The 20,168-nt window shown below is 31.9% G+C and overlaps 2 protein-coding genes across 2 annotated transcripts in view; one reads left to right on the forward strand and one right to left on the reverse strand.

Moving 5' to 3' along the window:
* LOC140047306 (tRNA methyltransferase 10 homolog C-like) overlaps positions 1–20,168 on the forward strand; it is a 129,052-nt gene that overhangs the window by 75,286 nt on the left and 33,598 nt on the right. The gene's annotated exons all lie outside the window — the stretch shown is intronic.
* On the reverse strand, positions 7,204–10,708 carry LOC140047786 (uncharacterized). The gene is made up of 3 exons (XM_072092821.1): positions 10,661–10,708; positions 10,450–10,560; positions 7,204–10,326 (listed from the first exon to the last, which is right to left on the reverse strand). The coding sequence occupies exons 1-3, from the start codon at positions 10,706–10,708 to the stop codon at positions 10,102–10,104; spliced, it is 384 nt and encodes a 127-aa protein (XP_071948922.1). The 3' UTR covers positions 7,204–10,101.

A 20,168-nucleotide genomic window follows, 5' to 3' on the forward strand; every position in this document is an offset into this window, starting at 1 on the left:
GATCGTATATCGGCTTCACGTACTAGGCTAGGCCTAGCCTAAATCATTTTATTCATGCCGGGGTGAGAGCCATTTCTGACTAGGGATTCCATACCACGATGGCTACGTTAAAACATTTGGGCCATCATTCATGGGCCTAGCCTAGCTAGCCTATTACTAAACGATTGGCCCATAAATAACAAAACTCAGTCACGATTCCAAACCCATCCTATTAACCAAACTCCTAAACAATCTAAACCTAAAACGTTCTACAAAAATCGGCTGTAAATATTGAGGCAAAACAAGGTCCGATCGCCGTCCGCACGTATGGTGTCCCGATCGTCTAATAAGTAGGCCTAGTTTACTCTCCAAAAAAGCGGATACTGCATCAAGCAAGTAGACCGGTATTAGGAAGGAGACCTAGCCTAGCCTAGCCGATCCGGCCCAGTTAAAAATTGAGCTAGCTAGTGTAGTAGACCCTATGCGAATTGATACTACCAGGCCTTTTACTATAGGCTACACTTGTTAAAATTAGCAATACTGCTGTACTTATGTCCCGACTTATGTTTACAAATATTCCAACTCTCTCATTCGAGCTATATTATCTATACCATTCCGGTAGGTTGAGTCGACCTTCGATCAAATACTGTACATCGTTCATGTTGTGATTATAGACGGGGAATACTCGACCCGACCAGTTTGGTATTGTATACTGTATCTGCTTATCACGTGACGATGCCAGGCATGGGCAGAGAGAGCACGTGTATCGTCGTCTCGCTCTCTCCTCGCTCAGCAGGAATGTATACGTTACGCTTCATTGATTTTGAAGGCTTTCCCTAAGTCAGTGCGAAAATCGGCAAACGTAAAGTGCAAACTTATCTAATTTTTCACTGTTTTGATGGATTTTCATAGAAAATTGACTTTATAAATGGGAAGACCGACTAAAATTACATCAGATAAGTATAATTTTACAAAAGTAATTGATATGGTTAATGATAACGAGTCGTCGGAAGATTGACCATTTCACGAATTTCCTATTCTGTAACCACAGTGTGATTTTGCCGTAGCTGCACTTGTAATCTGGCCTCATTTCACAGCCTTCGTTCTGCTTCACTAGGCGCTTATATAAATTGAAACTTTTACCGTTCAAGAGACAAACAAATATATTTTACATTTTTTACTATTCATTTTAAACCCGGAACCCCCCTTTAATAGTGTTAAATCACTTAACAACTTAAGGCCGATTTCCCTTACCCCCATACTAGCCAGAGTCTTTGAATCGTTTTTAGTTAAGTGGATCGTCGAGAATATAAATATTAGCTTAGATTTTAGACAATTTGGAAGTAGGAAGAAATCATCGACCTCCCATTATCTTATAAGCTTAATTGACTCGGTGCTCAAAGATCTTGAGTGTAGTGGAACTTACGTTAATCTGTATGCAATTGATTTCACCAAAGCTTTTTGACCTTGTTGACCACTCCATTTTTATAAAGAAGTTAATCGACATCGGGGTGAGGTCGTCTATAATTCCCATCATCTGCAGCTTCCTCACCGATCGCACCCATGAATACCAAATATACTGGATGTACATCTACTTCTAGTAAGATAATCTGTGGCGTCCCGCAGAAAGTTTTTGAAAAGATTATCCATAATCAATTATACAATTATCTTACAAAATGTAAAGTGTTAAGCAACAATCAATATGGATTTAGAAACAAACACTCAACTTCTCATGCTATGATCGACTTGGTCCATAGAATATTAAATGCATTTGAAAAAAAGGAATATGCACTTACTACCTTTATGGATTTGTCAAAAGCGTTTGACATTATCGATCACAGTATTCTGTTGAGCAAATTGGGGCATTATGGTATAAGAGGCATCGTTTTAATGTGGTTTAGAAGCTATTTACGTGGCCGCAAACAATATGTTTATGCCAACGGTAGATCATCATGTTTAAAAGACACCAATATAGGGGTGCCACAGGGTTTTGTTTTAGGACCACTTTTGTTTTTAATTTACATCAATGATATAAGTCGAGCAAGTAGTAAAATAGATATAATTAGTTTTGCTGACGACACAACATAACAAGGGGAGATGACCCTACAATGTTAAACCATACTAAGAATATTGAACTAGAAAAAATAAACGTATGGCTTAAAGCAAATAAGCTGTTACTGAATGTCAGCAAAACTAATTACGTTGTTTTTAGAACTAACCAAAAGAACTTTGACAGAAACCAGTTTAAAATAAAAATGAATAATGTGTTATTACATAGAAAAGAAAATGTGACATTTCTAGGTGTAATTTTAAACGAAAATCTTAACTGGAAACATCACATACAGCTTATTAGGAAAAACATGTCTAGGGCAATTGGTATACTTTTAAAAGTAAGAGAATTCTTTCCTCATAAAGTCCGTATTAGTCTTTATAACACCTTAGTATTACCTCACCTTCAGTATGGTAACTTAATATGGGGAAATACATACAAGAGCACGTTAGAAGTAATACTAATACTCCAAAAGAGAGCTGTAAAATGCATTACCTTCTCTAAATCCAGACAAGCCTCAGAGCCAATGTTTAAGAAACTAAAAATATTAAACGTTTATGATATTTACAAAGTAAACGTCATAGGATTTATGGCAAACGTAAAATTCAATGAATTACCACATCACATTTTAAATATTTTTAATTACTGTGACAGTAAGGAAATTAGACACCATATTCGTACTTTTCTGGACCTAGATAACATCTCATAAAGAAGATCAGCAAACGAAGGGAAGTAAACAATTAACTGTTTCTTTTTCTTATTAAACATTTTAACTCTATATTATTACCACTTACATAAATTGCATGCATCCCTTTCTTTTATCATCATGAATAATAACTGCATGCTAATTTATTGACATCTAAATAACACTGCGGACACTTTTCCTGTTTTTCTTCACCTCATGCTTGCGTTATTACTTTTATTAATTTTGTTTTCACTGCAAAGTTGTTTGACTCCTGTTCTTACTTTTTCCATGAACATTTGCTTGTTCTTTCCTTTGTAACTTACTTAAACTCAGAGACTGTTTTTGAACTTGTATACTATCTTATACCGTTACTTGTATTTATTGTTATTGTTCTTTGTTATGTCCAATGTTTATTCTGACAAAAATGAAACTGATCGTCTTTCTAATTTAGTTTTTAATCCATTCTCATTTAATGATAATCATAATGCTAATATTGATCCAGATCTTCAATTTTTTACTGATTCTATGAATAAATCTAATTATTTTCATCCAAGTGATTTTTCTAAATACTAACGAAATTGATAATAAGAAAAGCTTTTCCACCATACACTTCAATTCCAGAAGCCTTAGTCGTAATTTTGATTCGATTAATATTCTTTTAAATTCCTTAAATTTCAACTTTGATATAATTTCTATTACGGAAAGTTGGTTGAAGCATGACAGCCCTTTACTGCATATTCCAAACTACTCTTTTATTTCTAAACATAGACATGTGAAAGTTGGCGGTGGTGTAGCAATGTTTGTTCGAAATGAACTTTCATTTAAAGAAAGAGAAGATCTGTCAATTGACCAATCTATTTGTGATTCCCTATTTATTGAAATTGAACAAAAATCAGCCAAAAACATTATTGTTGGCACTATATATAGGGCCCCTTCACTAGATACGAATGCATTCCTAGATAAAATAGAGCTATTACTTAGTAACCTTTCCAATGAGAACAAGACTGTTTTCTTACTAGGTGATTTTAACATTGATATTTTAAAATACGAATTAAGTAATCATTCTTTCAATTTTATAAATACCATGTTTAGCAACATTTTTCTTCCTCTTATTCACCGCCCCACTAGAATTACTGCTACTACTGCCTCATTGTTAGACAATATAATTACCAACCAAACGGAATTTCCCAACCACAATGGAATAATTTATAGTGAGGCCACTGACCATTTACCTATTTTTAACATATCTTCTTTAACTAACATTGTCCATAATTCGAGATCTGAACTTTCAATGTTGTATACTAGGAAAATTAACGAGCGCAATATTGAAAGTTTTAAGTTAGATTTGCAAGCAACCTCGTGGGACCATGTTTTTAATTCACAAGATCCAAATGAGGCATATAATTTATTTGACACCACATTTAAACATATGTACGATAAAAACTTCTCCCTTGAACAAAGAACAAATAAGAAACGCAAACTTTCCGCCGTTTCCGCTGCCAAAGGTATACCGTAGGCCTATATGTACGGTATTCAAAAATACCGTATTAAATACGGTATTAAAAAATACTGTATTAAATACGGTATTTACTTGGCAGCAGAAACAGGGCCCTAGACATTACCACATAATATAAAATTAAATTAAACCATTTCGGGCCAAACTTGGGGCCTGTTTCTGCTGCAACTGCTCAAAATACGATATAATACTACGGTATAAAATACGTATTTTTTAGTACCCCGTTTCTGCTAACAATACTTCTTGGGTAGTCGTGTTAAATTTCATCTTTTTTACCCAAATTGCCATTCATTTATTTGGTCGATAATTAAAAGTCTCAATAAAGGAAGTTTTACGTCTCACTTTCAACAGCCTAGCCCTAGTGATAGAGATGTTGTGGGAGCACAGAAAACATCGTAATGGGGACAATTAATTCGTTCCCTCCCCGAATTATTGTATTTTGCAATGTTGTACTGCTTTCGCAGGCTCTTCAGCTTTGAGTTTACTTGCTTTGGAGACAAGTCTATTCCATACTCCTGCTTTATTTTTTTAGAAATGTCTTTATAAATGTGGTTGTCCCTTTTATTAATTGGCCAGACATTATAGCTTCCCCACACACATTTATTTAGTAAAACTGTGACTTCTTCGCTCCACATTTTTGCCGAATATATCTATACACGTGTGTAAAGCAGCTGACAGCGACAGAAAATAAAAACACGAATGTTGACCTTTTGTCATGTAAAAAAAAAACACCGTATTTTTTATTGGCAGCAGAAACGGGTACAAAAAATACGGTATAAATTTGTAAATACCGTATTTTATCCACAAATTTTGTGGGGAAAATACGGTATACAAAATACGGTATATTTTTTATGAGCGCAGTTTCTGCTGCCAAAAATATACCGTATATATACGGTATTCAAAAAATACCGTATAATATACGGTATTTAGTTGGCAGCAGAAACAGGGCCAAAGTGTCCATTTAATATGTGGTTATACAGAAAAACTGAGGTACTGTTTGTGGATTTTGATATGTCAAATTAAATATGTTTTTTAAATATTTTTATTATTAATAGGCCTATATCTTTAATATACTAGCAATGCATTTAAAGGCCAGGTGTGGGAAAACAAAATTCTATTGATCATACATTCCAATAATTATCTATCTATAGTTTCCCTTATGTTTCATAATTTTTTAGAGTTTATTTATTTTACACAAGCTTAAGTTGTTGAAAATAAGCAATTTCTTATCAGTGGGGGGATAGTTCAAATTACACAGTAAAATCTGTATTCTTTTGTACACAAATTTTGTCAATAGAGAGGCATTTTAAAAAGCTATGAAAAATAAACGGTGTGGTAAAAAATATTATTAGATGACTAAATATAGGTAATATAACTTGAATATTACATTTCTGATATTTTTATTCAACTTCAGATTTTTATTTTCATGCTATAGCAAAAAGTATCCAGCATATATCCACCATCTTTTTTCACCGTCTATAGGGAGTCACCAGACATTTTATTACATTAGGTTAACTACCTAACTACTAAAAAAAGTCTTCCTGGTTTTTATGGAAGAATTTTGCCAAATTTTGTATCTTGATTTCTGTTACAAATATTTGATTTATGTACAATTAACCAAATATTATATTTAAAATCCATGCCTGTACCTGAATAAGTAGAAATAAAACATATTATGACAAACGTTTTAAACAATAATGAATAATATTAAAGCGTATAACCATGGTGAAATAAGTTAGATGTAAATTATTTATTGATCAACGGTTTCTCTACACAAAACATAAAAATCGAACTATGTATAACCATGTAAGCTAGAGTTCTTGGTCTTCCGTCCTTTGATGGTCGTATAAATTACCTATTGATTTCCTTTGTTTCCAAGTGTCTCTATAACAAATATAATTTTAAAATGTTTTATTTTGTTCTGTTTAACCTCAGGCGTGACAATGATCTAAGATTTGTTCACAAGTTTAGTAGGACCGACAATTCAAAATTTTCTACATTTAAGCAGTTTCCACGCTCATATAGGGTACCTCAGGATCTTAGAAATACGCTCCCGATTAACTTAGGCTTATTTATTAATAAATTAAAATGTTATTTTAAGCAAAATATTTCCTTTTATTCTTTTACAACTCATTGGCCATTAATCCACGAAAAATGGAAACTTCATTTGATTAAATTAAATAGATAAATTAGGCTGCAAATAAAAATTAGCTACTTTAAAATCCTACCGTCTTATTATAACATTCATTTTAAAATGCGGTTATCAAAATAGGAATAATTACATTTTTGTGAAATTCGCCACTTACTGGCCTGGATCAAAATGCCAAATTGGACCTGACATACTGAATTGTACAATGAAACCTAGTTGTTACGTTCACTAGAAGGCATATAACTCATACTAAATGGGAAATTTCCGAAAAGATCTGGGAAAAGTTAGATGGCAACACGTGTACCGCTAAAACAAAATCATCAAACACTATCAAAGAAGCTAAGAAAGGCATAAATATACCAACACAAATTAATTACAATCGATAAAAAACTCGAATGCAAGAGCAGTTTTTAGTCGCGTGGAAGCGACTCTATAGTTCACTATGTCGGTCGGTCGGTCGGTCGGTCTGTCTGTCTGTCTGTCTGTCGGTCTGTCTGTCGGTCTGTCTGTCTGTCTGTCGGTCCGGTATCACTATGCGTTTTATCGCTTTATGACCTTATCTTGATATCAGTTTAATCTAGCTAAATCAATTTTTCACAGAATATTCCTTATGGCCAGGAATCGATGTGGTTATGATTTCACGGTGCGCAATAAAAAATTACGCGGTCTACGCACGATTTAACGAAATCACGTTTGTAATCATATCTTAACAACCATGAATCACAATTAAATAAAATTTGGTACTCATAAATTTCAGGGCATAAATCATCATAATGGCAATACAATTACGTGCGTAGCGCATGTAACGCATGCGTACGCGCGCCTAAAATTTTCAAAATTTATTTTCGATGAAATAAGAGTACGTTTCAGGCAATTTTAAGCGTTTACAAAATTGCCATGAGTGCGCAGATTTTTGCGCGCGCACTGCGCGTTAAATGTTATTGCGCACTCTTTTTGCCCGATTTCTGTTTTCTTGACTTACTTTTCAACTCGAAATTACGTTATACGAGCACGTCAAAAGTGACAGGCTACGCACGTGTAAATTAAAAAAATATAAATGTTTTTAAACATTTCAACATTTTTAAACATGTTCAGTAATTTCGGTCAGTATAGTTCACTATGTCGGTCGGTCCGTCTGTCTGTCGGTCTGCCTGTCTGTCGGTCTGTTTGTCTGTCGGTCCGGTATCACTATGCATTGTAGCACGCGACTTAATGGCTGTTGGCCTTGTTTTTTCTCTGTGTCGGTCGGCGGTCGGCAAACACTAAGGCAAATTTGCGCATGCGAATGCAGCCATGTATATGGCCTTGTTAAACCGGCAACCAAAGAGTAATAATGATGATGACGGAAATTAAAGATAACTTGCGGAAATGCAACCCATTGGAGCTCCGGTCAAACGCAACCTGTATACCATAAAATCTGATCATCCACACTTGTGTGCCATCGCTAATTAGAGTTTAAAAGAAACATACTAATCTAAGAATGAAGCGATGGATGAATGTGGACGATTTTTTAGTATGATGGGTACCAGCTTTCTTGAGTAATCGTAGAGGCCGAGTAAAACTGAATAACTGTTTGTCATGATGGATGGTTAACCCCAAATGGAAGAATACCGCAAGGATCATGGCTTGGACCCGTGCTACGTTCATCAATAAATTACAAACGATCCTTCCAATATAGGCCTATAATATAAACTTTATTTATTCACAAGACTGATGTACATAGAGCACAAGCCGTTCAATCAACATTGATTGGTTTTTCACCACCGTTTCGCGCATGGTGAATATTGATTCCTCTACGTTTAGATTCGTAGGATAACCATTCCATACTCATAAAAGAATGGTTATCAATAGTTTCAAAATTTGATGGAGGGAATATGGCAATTGAATCAGGTTTTAAAAAATTTCGGGCAAAAACGTAACTACATGCTGATGCTATTGTAATAAGCCCTTTTGAAAATGGATCAACCCCGTCTTTATCGACAGTATCATTGAGTACCGTTACTTGTTTAAAGATATGTCTAAAAGTTAGACAACTTAACACTTTCTTAAAATATCAACATCACTGATACAATAATCGGTTAGTTCTTGTCTGAGGCTAAATATTTCGTTTTGTTTTTTTATTGTACCAAGACAAAAATTCATCTCTCACAGATGATGACATTGAATCCGGATCATACAATGAGGGGTCGGGGTAAGGCCCTACATAATCTATATTTTCACGAGTGTTGAACCTATGAGGGAAAAACCCTTTCTTCAACTCGTTAATTCCAAATGTTTTGGGTAATTTACTAAGGGGCATAGGAAGAAAAGAAAGGGAATCTATGAACCGAATTGACGTATTCTTTACCTTAAGGGACATTATCTTCCCACCCCTAAAAATGGGTTCCGGAATAATACCTTCGCCGTGTAAATACTTCATGATAAAGTAACTGTCGTACCCCTGAAAATTATGAGCAATGCATGTTAAATTTGAGTTATAAGGATACGAATTAAAGATATAATCACAGAATTTATAACATGCATCGCCTCCTTCAAAAATTTTGGTTTTATCCCCGCAAATTTCGCATTGATCAGAGAGTCCTTATCCTATGTTATACAATTTAAACAAGTTTTTTGTAAAACGCATAAATTAGGATTGTGAACCCCCGTTTCTTGTTGGGTACATTCAAAATCGAAAAAGAAATATTTTTCCACAGACTTCTTATCTACATCGTTAGTCTTGTTAGTTTTCGTATCAATTACTTTTTTCATGTAGCAAAGATGACCTGTTTGGACTTTTAGATTACATACTTTACACGTATATTCATTGCATTTATGATCCTTCTTAATGAAACGATTGCACTCCTTACAGATTTGTTTAATATCACAAACCGTTTTTGTACCATTTTTTGAAGATTTGTGATTGTTAAAACATTTTTTATTTTTAAAAGAACGATTACATTCATTACATGAAATGATAGTTACTGATTCCAATGAAGGAGTGCAATCATTGGAGCGACATAGCTCACAACTGAATTTACATTTATGTTCAAATTTTTTGTTGTTACCTTTGAAACACAAATTACAAAAATAATTAACTTCAAAAAATGCAGTTAATTTAGTTATTAAGTCATAGTGGTTATCGTGGTGATACAAATATATTTGTTTTTCTCTATGTTTGCCACTGAATAAAATCGAATGTAAATTATCCTTGGAGATAACGATAATTTGATAATTTGGTAACGCTTCCTGAAAACGCTTAAGCTGAGTTATCCCACAAGGACCCTTATCTACCCCAGCCCTCGATAAAAGACTTTCAGCCGCTTCTTTTTGTAAATTAAAACCCCGTCTAATATTATCCCATCGCTTTCTATTATTTAATTTACCTTCCAACCATGAAACACCTGTGACAATAGCTCTCGCGCAGCAAATTTGTTCGTCGTTTTCATTTTGAATTCTAATTAAACATCGCGCACCTTTTTTGGTTTTATCAATACCTTTTTTAAAGAAATTATTACTACCGCCTCCAAACGGCATGGATATGTGTTGAATGTTAAAGGTTAACCCATCCCCCACTAAAATATCCATGTGCGATTGAAGGACTTTAGTTATCTCAGCTAAAATGAATTCTGGCGTTAGATGTTCTCTTAATAAAAAAGGTAAGGAAATTGGTATATCTAAACCGTTAGCGTTAATAACAAGCCTAACTCTATCATGTGGTTGAACATTTTGGCATAATGTATTCAGCACATGTTCAAATTTCTAACTAATAAAGGTAAAACATCAATAACACGAAATTGGTCTAACCCTACTAAAGTAACTAAATGATCACTTGAAAATAAATTAAAACGTTTGTTGAACTTATCTCTAAGTCTCCTTATAATACAAAAATCTTCAACATTTACAGCGTTTATGTTACGCTCATCCTCTTCCTCTTCCTCTGAATCAATGCGAGGTCTCTTAGCAGGCTAAAATACAAGAAAAAATAATAATAACAATTTACTCCATTTATATTATATTTTATCATTGAAAAAAATAAATAAATAAATAAAGATCTATAAGTAAAGAAGAAAACAACCGTACAAGCTTACCATTTGTTTACGAAAATTTCCAGCTCCATGCTGCACTAATTCCTCGTCAAATTCATTATTATCTTCTTCATTATTCTCGTAATATCTTTTCTCTCCTCTTCTCTTACCGTGCTAAAATATGAATAAAACAGACAGACTAAGAACAATAATTTATATCTTACATAATTATACTATTTATAAAAAAAAAACAATGTTTAAAAAAAGAACTTACCATTACTTTACGGTATTTTCCTACTCCTTCATAATTAAATTCAATCATATCTTCTTCGTTATTACTGCTTCTATTCAAAATACCGTACTGTAATACAAAATGTTTTTTTTATATTAGACTAACGCCCGTATTCTTAAACCGGACTTTAGTCGTAGTTCGAGCTAAAACTAAAAAAATGACGTCATTTTAATTCATAAACCGAACTTCAACTAAATCACCGACTAAATCAGGCCAACCTCGACTAAATCGAGACGGATTTTGATCGATTTTTTTAGTCCTGGAGGGGGCAGACTAAATGGTCGACTAAATGGTTTTTAAACGATGTTTATAAAAAACGTAACAGTCATTGAGTTGTTATATTGGCCAGATATTGAAGAATGAAATATCTATATTTATATTAGCTTAATTAAATATACATTGGTATAAATTATAATAATGAAAATCATCTTTATTTACAACTGTATACAAATTACATTATTTTCTTCGCGCAAGTCCGACTTGAGCTACGTCACGCCATAGCGACATTTGCGACAATGGGAGATGCGGCAATTCACCACGCGATGGAATGTTTAGGGGGACTAGCACTTTCTTGTCACGCTATGAAGTGCGTGGTTCGTGGCGATCATACTTTGTTGGGGGCCTAGAAAATATAAAAGTTACCGTACCGCCATGGTTCCTAAATATATTTTTAAGATTTTATTTGTTGTTAATCAAATATACTTCACTGTTAAATTAATACTGATATTGTTCTAATAATTAACGATTAAAATTATTTTTCATGTATATAGTCCTGATGCGTAAAAAGTGTTGTAAGAAATGGAAAGTGATATCAATGCGCAAAATTTCGTCTGCTCCTCAAATACTCTCTTGTCATTGGCCAATGTATAGCCTCTGTTACCCAGACGTGTGCAACTCGACTAAAAGCTCGACTTCATTAAGTCGAACTGCAAACTTCGACTACTTCGTTTTTTAATCGAATTTGAAGTAATAGCTCGAACTACGACTTTTCCAAGTCGAACTTCGAACTACGACTAAAGTCCGGTTTAAGAATACGGGCGTAAATATCATATATTATTACCATTTTCAAAATAAATTTATAGAAATAGTAACTTACCATTTCATTACATAATTCGTTCTGATCATCAATTAACTCTTCTATACATCGAATCTGAAAATTAAATAACAAAACCCATGTAACAGACAGAACAAAGAAGTCATTCTTAATAACATTTGGAAAATAATATACTTAATTTTTTTTTTTTTTTTTGTACAAATTTATTCAACTTACCATTTCATCGTTGTCATCAAGAATTTCTAACAAAAATTCCTCATTACCGCTAAGACTGTTGTCTTCAAATTCTTGTTCATTACCGGTATGCACGTTAGAATTCATCTTTTAACCTCGTGTAGCGGTAATACTTTGGAACTAGTACTAGAGTTTGAGTGACTTCGATGTAATTGATAACACTGACATAGAATTTCAAATTATACCCCCCCCCCCCGATATTTAAACATAACAAATTAATTTATGCATGACATCAGAAGCGTCGTTTTTATTTCTTTTGTTTTTTCCTTTTATGATTTAAATTAAAGTTAAAATTGTATAGATAAGTTACAGTAAACTTTAGTATGTCAAACACCCCGTGTCACTGCTTTCGATTTATCCCCTTTGTTAACAAATCCGGAAGATGGTTAATTACCTGTCGGTATAGTTCAATCAAGACATACTTATTATTTAACTTCATTCATTCTTATCTTTTTGTTTTATTCATTGTTATAATATCCGGATCAAATAACTTATGTCTTTGGATTATGTCGGCATACATCAAGCAAAAACCTCAATTAACTAGTTTTAATTAACCAGGTGCATCTTTATTGACTCTATGACTATTTCAAATCTTACAAAAACTATATTGTCTCACTTCCTTACCCTATGTTAACCATTGTATTATAATCCGAAACATAACACCTATTGACTGTACTTCAACCATTGTAAACATTTTGTTCTCATCACAAGCAACTAAATTACCATATCATTTTTTATTTAATATTTATTAATTTTATATTATAATGTATATTAATATATAACAAATCTATATAACAATTCTAGTGAAATGATATACTCTATTGTCTTATACTATCCCCATTGTTAACCATTGTTATAATCACGACTGACTATACCATCTACCCCTCTACTTGTATTGTATTTACTTTTACCCGTTCATGTTGGTATGATCAATATTTGCTCAAACTCCATTTTATCGTTATGTTTGTAGTATTTTAGAGATTCCCGATCATCGTAATAATGATATAACTAGAATTCGTAACCGTGTGTTAGATTCCACGCGTATTATATACATATTGTCTTACTTTAATTCCTTCTCTCGTTATTCACCCGATGTAGTTTGATCAAACAATTGTACCTGGGCCTGAAAGGTTAGTTGTTATGGTACAAGGAATCGGCCCGGAAAATAATTTGTTTTCTTTTCTGTTAAATTATTATTATGTTTGTGAATTGTGTATTGCAATAGATTTGTTTAATGAAATTAAATTAATTAGGCCTATGTTTTGACTTATTTTACTGTCAGTGTAAATTTGTAAAAGTAGTTTTCCTACTTTAATTCACGGTAAATTTATTTATCGACTTAATTTAATTTGTTTTTTTTTTCTGTTGTTGTTAAATTTAATTGCAAACACACATAATAAATGATTGTGATTATAAATATTCTGTTTACTTCTTTTAATTTTAAACAGTACAATAGATCTGTAATGTAAAGCTATATTTTATATATAATAAGTAATATTACAAAGATAAACATACAAAATGTATAAAGCATAGATTAATTAAATTTAAATACAATTTCTTTATTTCAAATTGAATTTCATTTTCTACGTGTTTTCAATTTTAAATCTTTTAAGAAAGACACAATACGTACTGCTAAAAAAATAAAACGCACACAAAAGAAAACAAATTTGAGACGCACGATATATAACGACGGTTTCAATAAAAAGGCATATTATAAATGTATTTTTACCAAATTTATAAAGTAAAGTATATATATATACATTGTTTCGCAACACATGTACATACAACGAGTCCTGTCACAAATCTGCCGACATTTATTTTTTTTATCGCTCATCATTTGTTCTAATACATAATACAGCGCTTCCGAAGAAATATCTTTACACAATTCTAACACATTAAAATTGTTTTCCAACTCTTTACAAGCACGAATAGTACTCTGGAGGATGGGTGAATCCAAAACAATTAACCCCGTCAATTTATATTCAATGTATGCTAAAACTACTTCCTCTAAATCAACCATAACGCTCGACAAAACAAATGATAATGGATGTAATTACCAAGAAAGTTACAACTTAAAACATTTATTTTTGTTTTTAAAAAGAAGTTGTAACATAGAAACTAATTTTGTCAGGAAATGTGTTTTTATTATTATTTACTTAATTGTACATACTTAAATAACCTTTATTTTCAAATCCTAAAAATGTCTTTGGATTATATCGCCAAAGATCAAGCAAGACATACTTATTATATCACTTCATTATAGTCTTCTTTTTATTTTTGTCTTTGTTATAAAATACCCCGTATTAATTATATGTCGGAAGACACCTTTAACATATATTGTTATATACCCTGAAACACAATACCTATTGTTTCATACTTCCTAGTAATTTGTTTTTCAGTAATTTGTACATCTGACTAATACTTACAATTTTGCCTATATTTTGCCTGTAAACGCTATTTAACTATTCATTCTTATCTATTTTTATTTACCTGTCATTATGTTAAATAAAACATATTCTAAATTAAATTTATATCATGTTAGATATATTTTCAAGAACATTTGTTACATACAAATAAATTTGTAAAGAAATTTGTTACATAAGATAAATTTGTTAAGAAGTTTGTTTCATAAAAATATTTGTGTAGATAAATTTGTTACATGAAAATAAATTTTTCAAAATATTTGTTACATAAAAATAAATTTGTAAAGAAATTCGTTACATAAATTTATTTTTTACAAGAAGTTTGTAACAGAAAATTATTTTGCTAAGAATTAGTTGCATCAATTGATTTTATCAACCGTATGTAACATAAAGAATTATTTTGTTGAAAAAATTATTTTGTCATTCAGTCCATTTGTTCAGTAGGCCTAGTTCGTTTAAGTTTTTAAGAATTATTTGTGTAATATTCTTGTAAATAAGAGAATTTATTTTTAACCTTTGTAATTATTTTATAAATATCATTTATGCAATATTTTTGTGTGTAAATATTTGAATTTATTTATACTTTTTGTATGGAAATAATTATACTAATATTAAATATCATTATTTGTTTATAAATTTAATTGTGATTATAGATTTATTCTTTATAAGTATGTCGATTAATTTCAGAATCAAAAACTTGTTACATAAGAAAAAAAAAAGGTCATGAAATTCGTTAAATAAAAAAATAATTTATCAAGAATCTTTTTACATAAATTTTATTTTATCATTAAATTTGTTACATAAAAATAATTTGTCAAGAATCTTTTTGCATAAAATTTATTTTGTCATTAAGTTTGTTACATAAAAAAAAAATAATAATTTTTTCATGAATCTTGTTACATTTTTTAAATTTTGGTTTTCAACTACTTATATGAAAATTCAAGTTAAGAACGCAGTATAATGACAATGACTGGGCGTTTAGTAACACCTTTCACCGCGGTGATTAGCGGACAGACTTCCTCCGATAACTCGGTATTTGTTAACAATCTTTTAGAAAATAATTTACTTTAAAAAAATAAAACAAGTCGTTTGATGATATGACATAGTGTTATGGCGAATATCAAACTTAGTTAGAGAAGTAAATACTGTTTCTGTTTACATGCGTGTCATAGTAGAGTTTGTAATTACGTTTTTTCAATATAAATGTATTATTATGTTGTCGATAGTTGTGTAATGTCGTGATGTGGTTTCCCGATTAATCGTACGATCAAAACGGTACTGGGTATGATCAACTAGCGTTCGTGTTCCCACCGAATCATCCATTCATAGAAGTACTGATGAAGATATCAATCTGTGGCGACAATAGAATGGACCCGAGACCTGGCTATCTTCGACTTTTAAATAATAGAAAGTTTAGACAAATGTTTTTGTTAAACTAGAAATGTACGCTGTATGTATTATAGGAAAATGGTTGTAGTTTTCAAAATTACGTTGTATAAGTTGCGATGTGAAAAACTGTTATTTGATCGTTAGTTGTCGTGTACATAAAGCAAAAATATAAATAGCCTATAATAAAATAAAATAAAAATCGTTAGTAAAACTTTTAAAAAGAGTAAAGATATAAGGAAGAAAAGCAAAGAGATCATGGAGCGGCTGTACCAGAATATACAACACTAAGTATTGTAAAGTTAAAAACAAAAAATTTAGGCGATCTTGTCAAAGGTCAAGCGCCTTCAGCCTGCCACGTTTCGATATTCAATATTGAACTTGACCTCGTGAGGTGGTTTCCCGATTAATCGTACGATCAAAACGGTACTGGGTATGTCGTGATGTGGTTTCCCGATTAATCGTACGATCAAAACGGTACTGGGTATGATCAACTAGCGTTCGTGTTCCCACCGAATCATCCATTCATAGAAGTACTGATGAAGATATCAATCTGTGGCGACAATAGAATGGACCCGAGACCTGGCTATCTTCGACTTTTAAATAATAGAAAGTTTAGACAAATGTTTTTGTTAAACTAGAAATGTACGCTGTATGTATATAGGAAAATGGTTGTAGTTTTCAAAATTACGTTGTATAAGTTGCGATGTGAAAAACTGTTATTTGATCGTTAGTTGTCGTGTACATAAAGCAAAAATATAAATAGCCTATAATAAAATAAAATAAAAATCGTTAGTAAAACTTTTAAAAAGAGTAAAGATATAAGGAAGAAAAGCAAAGAGATCATGGAGCGGCTGTACCAGAATATACAACACTAAGTATTGTAAAGTTAAAAACAAAAAAATTAGGCGATCTTGTCAAAGGTCAAGCGCCTTCAGCCTGCCACGTTTCGATATTCAATATTGAACTTGACCTGACGTGGTTCCACAATATCTTTATATGAAAATGGTAGAATTGATAGAAAATAATAATTAATTCAAAATTTACCTAAAATGGTATTGAACTGAATCGATGGATGTCTTGTCGTTGTATGGTTTTGGTTTGGTTTAAAAGTATGTTCGATAAAGTGCGTGAGCGTATTAGAATGAAATGCTAGCGTATACAATGTGCGCGATGTCAAGTTGTGTACTGTGTGGTACATGTAAGATTATAAGTGTATCGTACATTGTAGTAGCAAAGATTATATAGCGCCGCTACGCGGCGCAAGATAGGTAACTGTTGCCAAGCTCCTATCTTATAACACTACGCGCCCAGTAAATCCATGGACGCCATTCGGGCGGACAGGTTATTATTGTGATTTAAATGTAAATGGTTTAAATTTTGCGGTCCGCCTCGAAGTATCTGTGGTTAACCATCTTTATGATTGATTCATGGAAAAGGGAAGAAATTATGTAAACAAAGTAAAATAAAAGTTTCTTTGGGATCTGGACACTTTCCGATTAATTCTGTGTGTTTACATTGATATGTTTGGTTAGACAACTTCGTTCTTTAACCGAAATATCGTGGATATTGCCTTGACAACGACTTTATTCCGGTTCAAACTTGTCCGCCGGAATGGCGTCCATGGATTACAAAGGTCTCACCCAGTTACCTATACAATCTTTGTTAGTAGAGCGAAAATAACATAGGTATAAAGGTAGGATATAAATAAGTAGTATAGGATGTATAGAAAAAGGAATGGGTTGTTAGTTACAGGAAAGATTTTGAATGTGAGGAATGACTATGATGGTTAACTCCCACTAGAGATCTATGTCGGCACCTAGGCCTGTATAATGTCGTGATGTGGTTTCCCGATTAATCATACGATCAAAACGGTACTGGGTATGATCAACTAGCGTTTGTGTTCCCACCGAATCATCCATTCATAGAAGTACTGATGAAGATATCAATCTGTGGCGACAATAGAATGGACCCGAGACCTGGCTATCTTCGACGTATATAACAATATATGTTAAAGGTGTCTTCCGACATATAATTAATACGGGGTATTTTATAACAAAGACAAAAATAAAAAGAAGACTATAATGAAGTGATATAATAAGTATGTCTTGCTTGATCTTTGGCGATATAATCCAAAGACATTTTTAGGATTTGAAAATAAAGGTTATTTAAGTATGTACAATTAAGTAAATAATAATAAAAACACATTTCCTGACAAAATTAGTTTCTATGTTACAACTTCTTTTTAAAAACAAAAATAAATGTTTTAAGTTGTAACTTTCTTGGTAATTACATCCATTATCATTTGTTTTGTCGAGCGTTATGGTTGATTTAGAGGAAGTAGTTTTAGCATACATTGAATATAAATTGACTGGGTTAATTGTTTTGGATTCACCCATCCTCCAGAGTACTATTCGTGCTTGTAAAGAGTTGGAAAACAATTTTAATGTGTTAGAATTGTGTAAAGATATTTCTTCGGAAGCGCTGTATTATGTATTAGAACAAATGATGAGCGATAAAAAAAATAAATGTCGGCAGATTTGTGACAGGACTCGTTGTATGTACATGTGTTGCGAAACAATGTGATATATTTCTCAATAATAACCCTTTACTTTATAAATTTGGTAAAAATACATTTATAATATGCCTTTTTATTGAAACCGTCGTTATATATCGTGCGTCTCAAATTTGTTTTCTTTTGTGTGCGTTTTATTTTTTTAGCAGTACGTATTGTGTCTTTCTTAAAAGATTTAAAATTGAAAACACGTAGAAAATGAAATTCATTTTGAAATAAAGAAATTGTATTTAAATTTAATTAATCTATGCTTTATACATTTTGTATGTTTATTTTTGTAATATTACTTATTATACATAAAATATAGCTTTACATTACAGATCTATTGTACTGTTTAAAATTAAAAGAAGTAAACAGAATATTTATAATCACAATCATTTATTATGTGTGTTTGCAATTACATTTAACAACAACAGAAAAGAAAAACAAATTAAATTAAGTCGATAAATAAATTTACCGTGAATTAAAGTAGGAAAACTACTTTTACAAATTTACACTGACAGTAAAATAAGTCAAAACATAGGTGTAGTGAATTTATTTTAGTTGGTTCCGAGCTTTCTCAGGCGTATATATATAACTCCACGCGACGTACACTGTCACTGAATGATAACTCATACAAAAAGTATATTTAACTCAACTAGAACTTTTATTCTTTGTAACTCGATTAATACATCTTTCTACCACTACCAGTCAAGCCTTAATATTTTCTTTATCATCTTTCCGTTTATCTACTCTGATCTTATTCTCTCTTCTTGGTTTATCTACTCTGATCTTATTCTCTCTTCTCGTTTATCTACTCTGATCTTATTCTCTCTTCTCCCCTTAATGTTTATTACATTCCACTTTTATACTGGATATGCAAATTTTAGGCTTCAGAGGAGGATAACATTTTCCCTCCAAAATTTATACGATTTTGATTGGCTAATAATAAGGCGGACCTGGTCTAAAGCATCCTTCTCTAAACACAGAGAATCACAACATAATAATATGACAATAGGCCTAATTAATTTAATTTCATTAAACAAATCTATTGCAATACACAATTCACAAACATAATAATAATTTAACAGAAAAGAAAACAAATTATTTTCCGGGCCGATTCCTTGTACCATAACAACTAACCTTTCAGGCCCAGGTACAATTGTTTGATCAAACTACATCGGGTGAATAACGAGAGAAGGAATTAAAGTAAGACAATATGTATATAATACGCGTGGAATCTAACACACGGTTACGAATTCTAGTTATATCATTATTACGATGATCGGGAATCTCTAAAATACTACAAACATAACGATAAAATGGAGTTTGAGCAAATATTGATCATACCAACATGAACGGGTAAAACTAAATACAATACAACAGTAATTGAAATTAAAATAAAACACTTGACAAATCATTGACAATAAAACTATTTTCTTTTCAATACGTTCATGACAATACCGCTTGAAAAAATCGCTACATCAAAAATGTTGTTTTTGAATGGTAGAGAGTGAGATTTTGGTTTACGGGTTATTTTGTTAGGATTAGTTGTTGTTATTTTTTCCAGTCCGATTCCTTGTACCATGCTACCAACTATTTCAAAATTGACTTCCTTTGATTTTTGGAAATTTAAAGTCAAACAGTTTGTCTGAATCAAATTTTATACACATTATTTTTCCAAATCCTCCCCATTGTTCATCAATTTCGTTTGAATTTACGTTGAATGGATTTGTGTAATGTATATGTATCTTGCTTGCTCAGTCAGTCTTGAACTTGTCTCTTGGTAATATTTAAATCGTATTTTACCTTTTGATAAAGTCGGTCCACACCACCAAA

Source organism: Antedon mediterranea, chromosome 4, assembly GCF_964355755.1.
Source record: "Antedon mediterranea chromosome 4, ecAntMedi1.1, whole genome shotgun sequence".
NCBI classification, from domain to species: domain Eukaryota; kingdom Metazoa; phylum Echinodermata; class Crinoidea; order Comatulida; family Antedonidae; genus Antedon; species Antedon mediterranea.

Bases quoted from the DNA above. Each gene is read 5' to 3' on its own strand.
- LOC140047786 (XM_072092821.1), bottom strand. From the start codon at position 10,708: ATGATTGAATTTAATTATGAAGGAGTAGGAAAATACCGTAAAGTAATG. The intron at 10,561-10,660 runs GTAAGTTCTTTT...TTCATATTTTAG, and splicing joins GAAAATACCGTAAAGTAATG to CACGGTAAGAGAAGAGGAGA. The intron at 10,327-10,449 runs GTAAGCTTGTAC...CTTGTATTTTAG, and splicing joins GAAATTTTCGTAAACAAATG to CCTGCTAAGAGACCTCGCAT.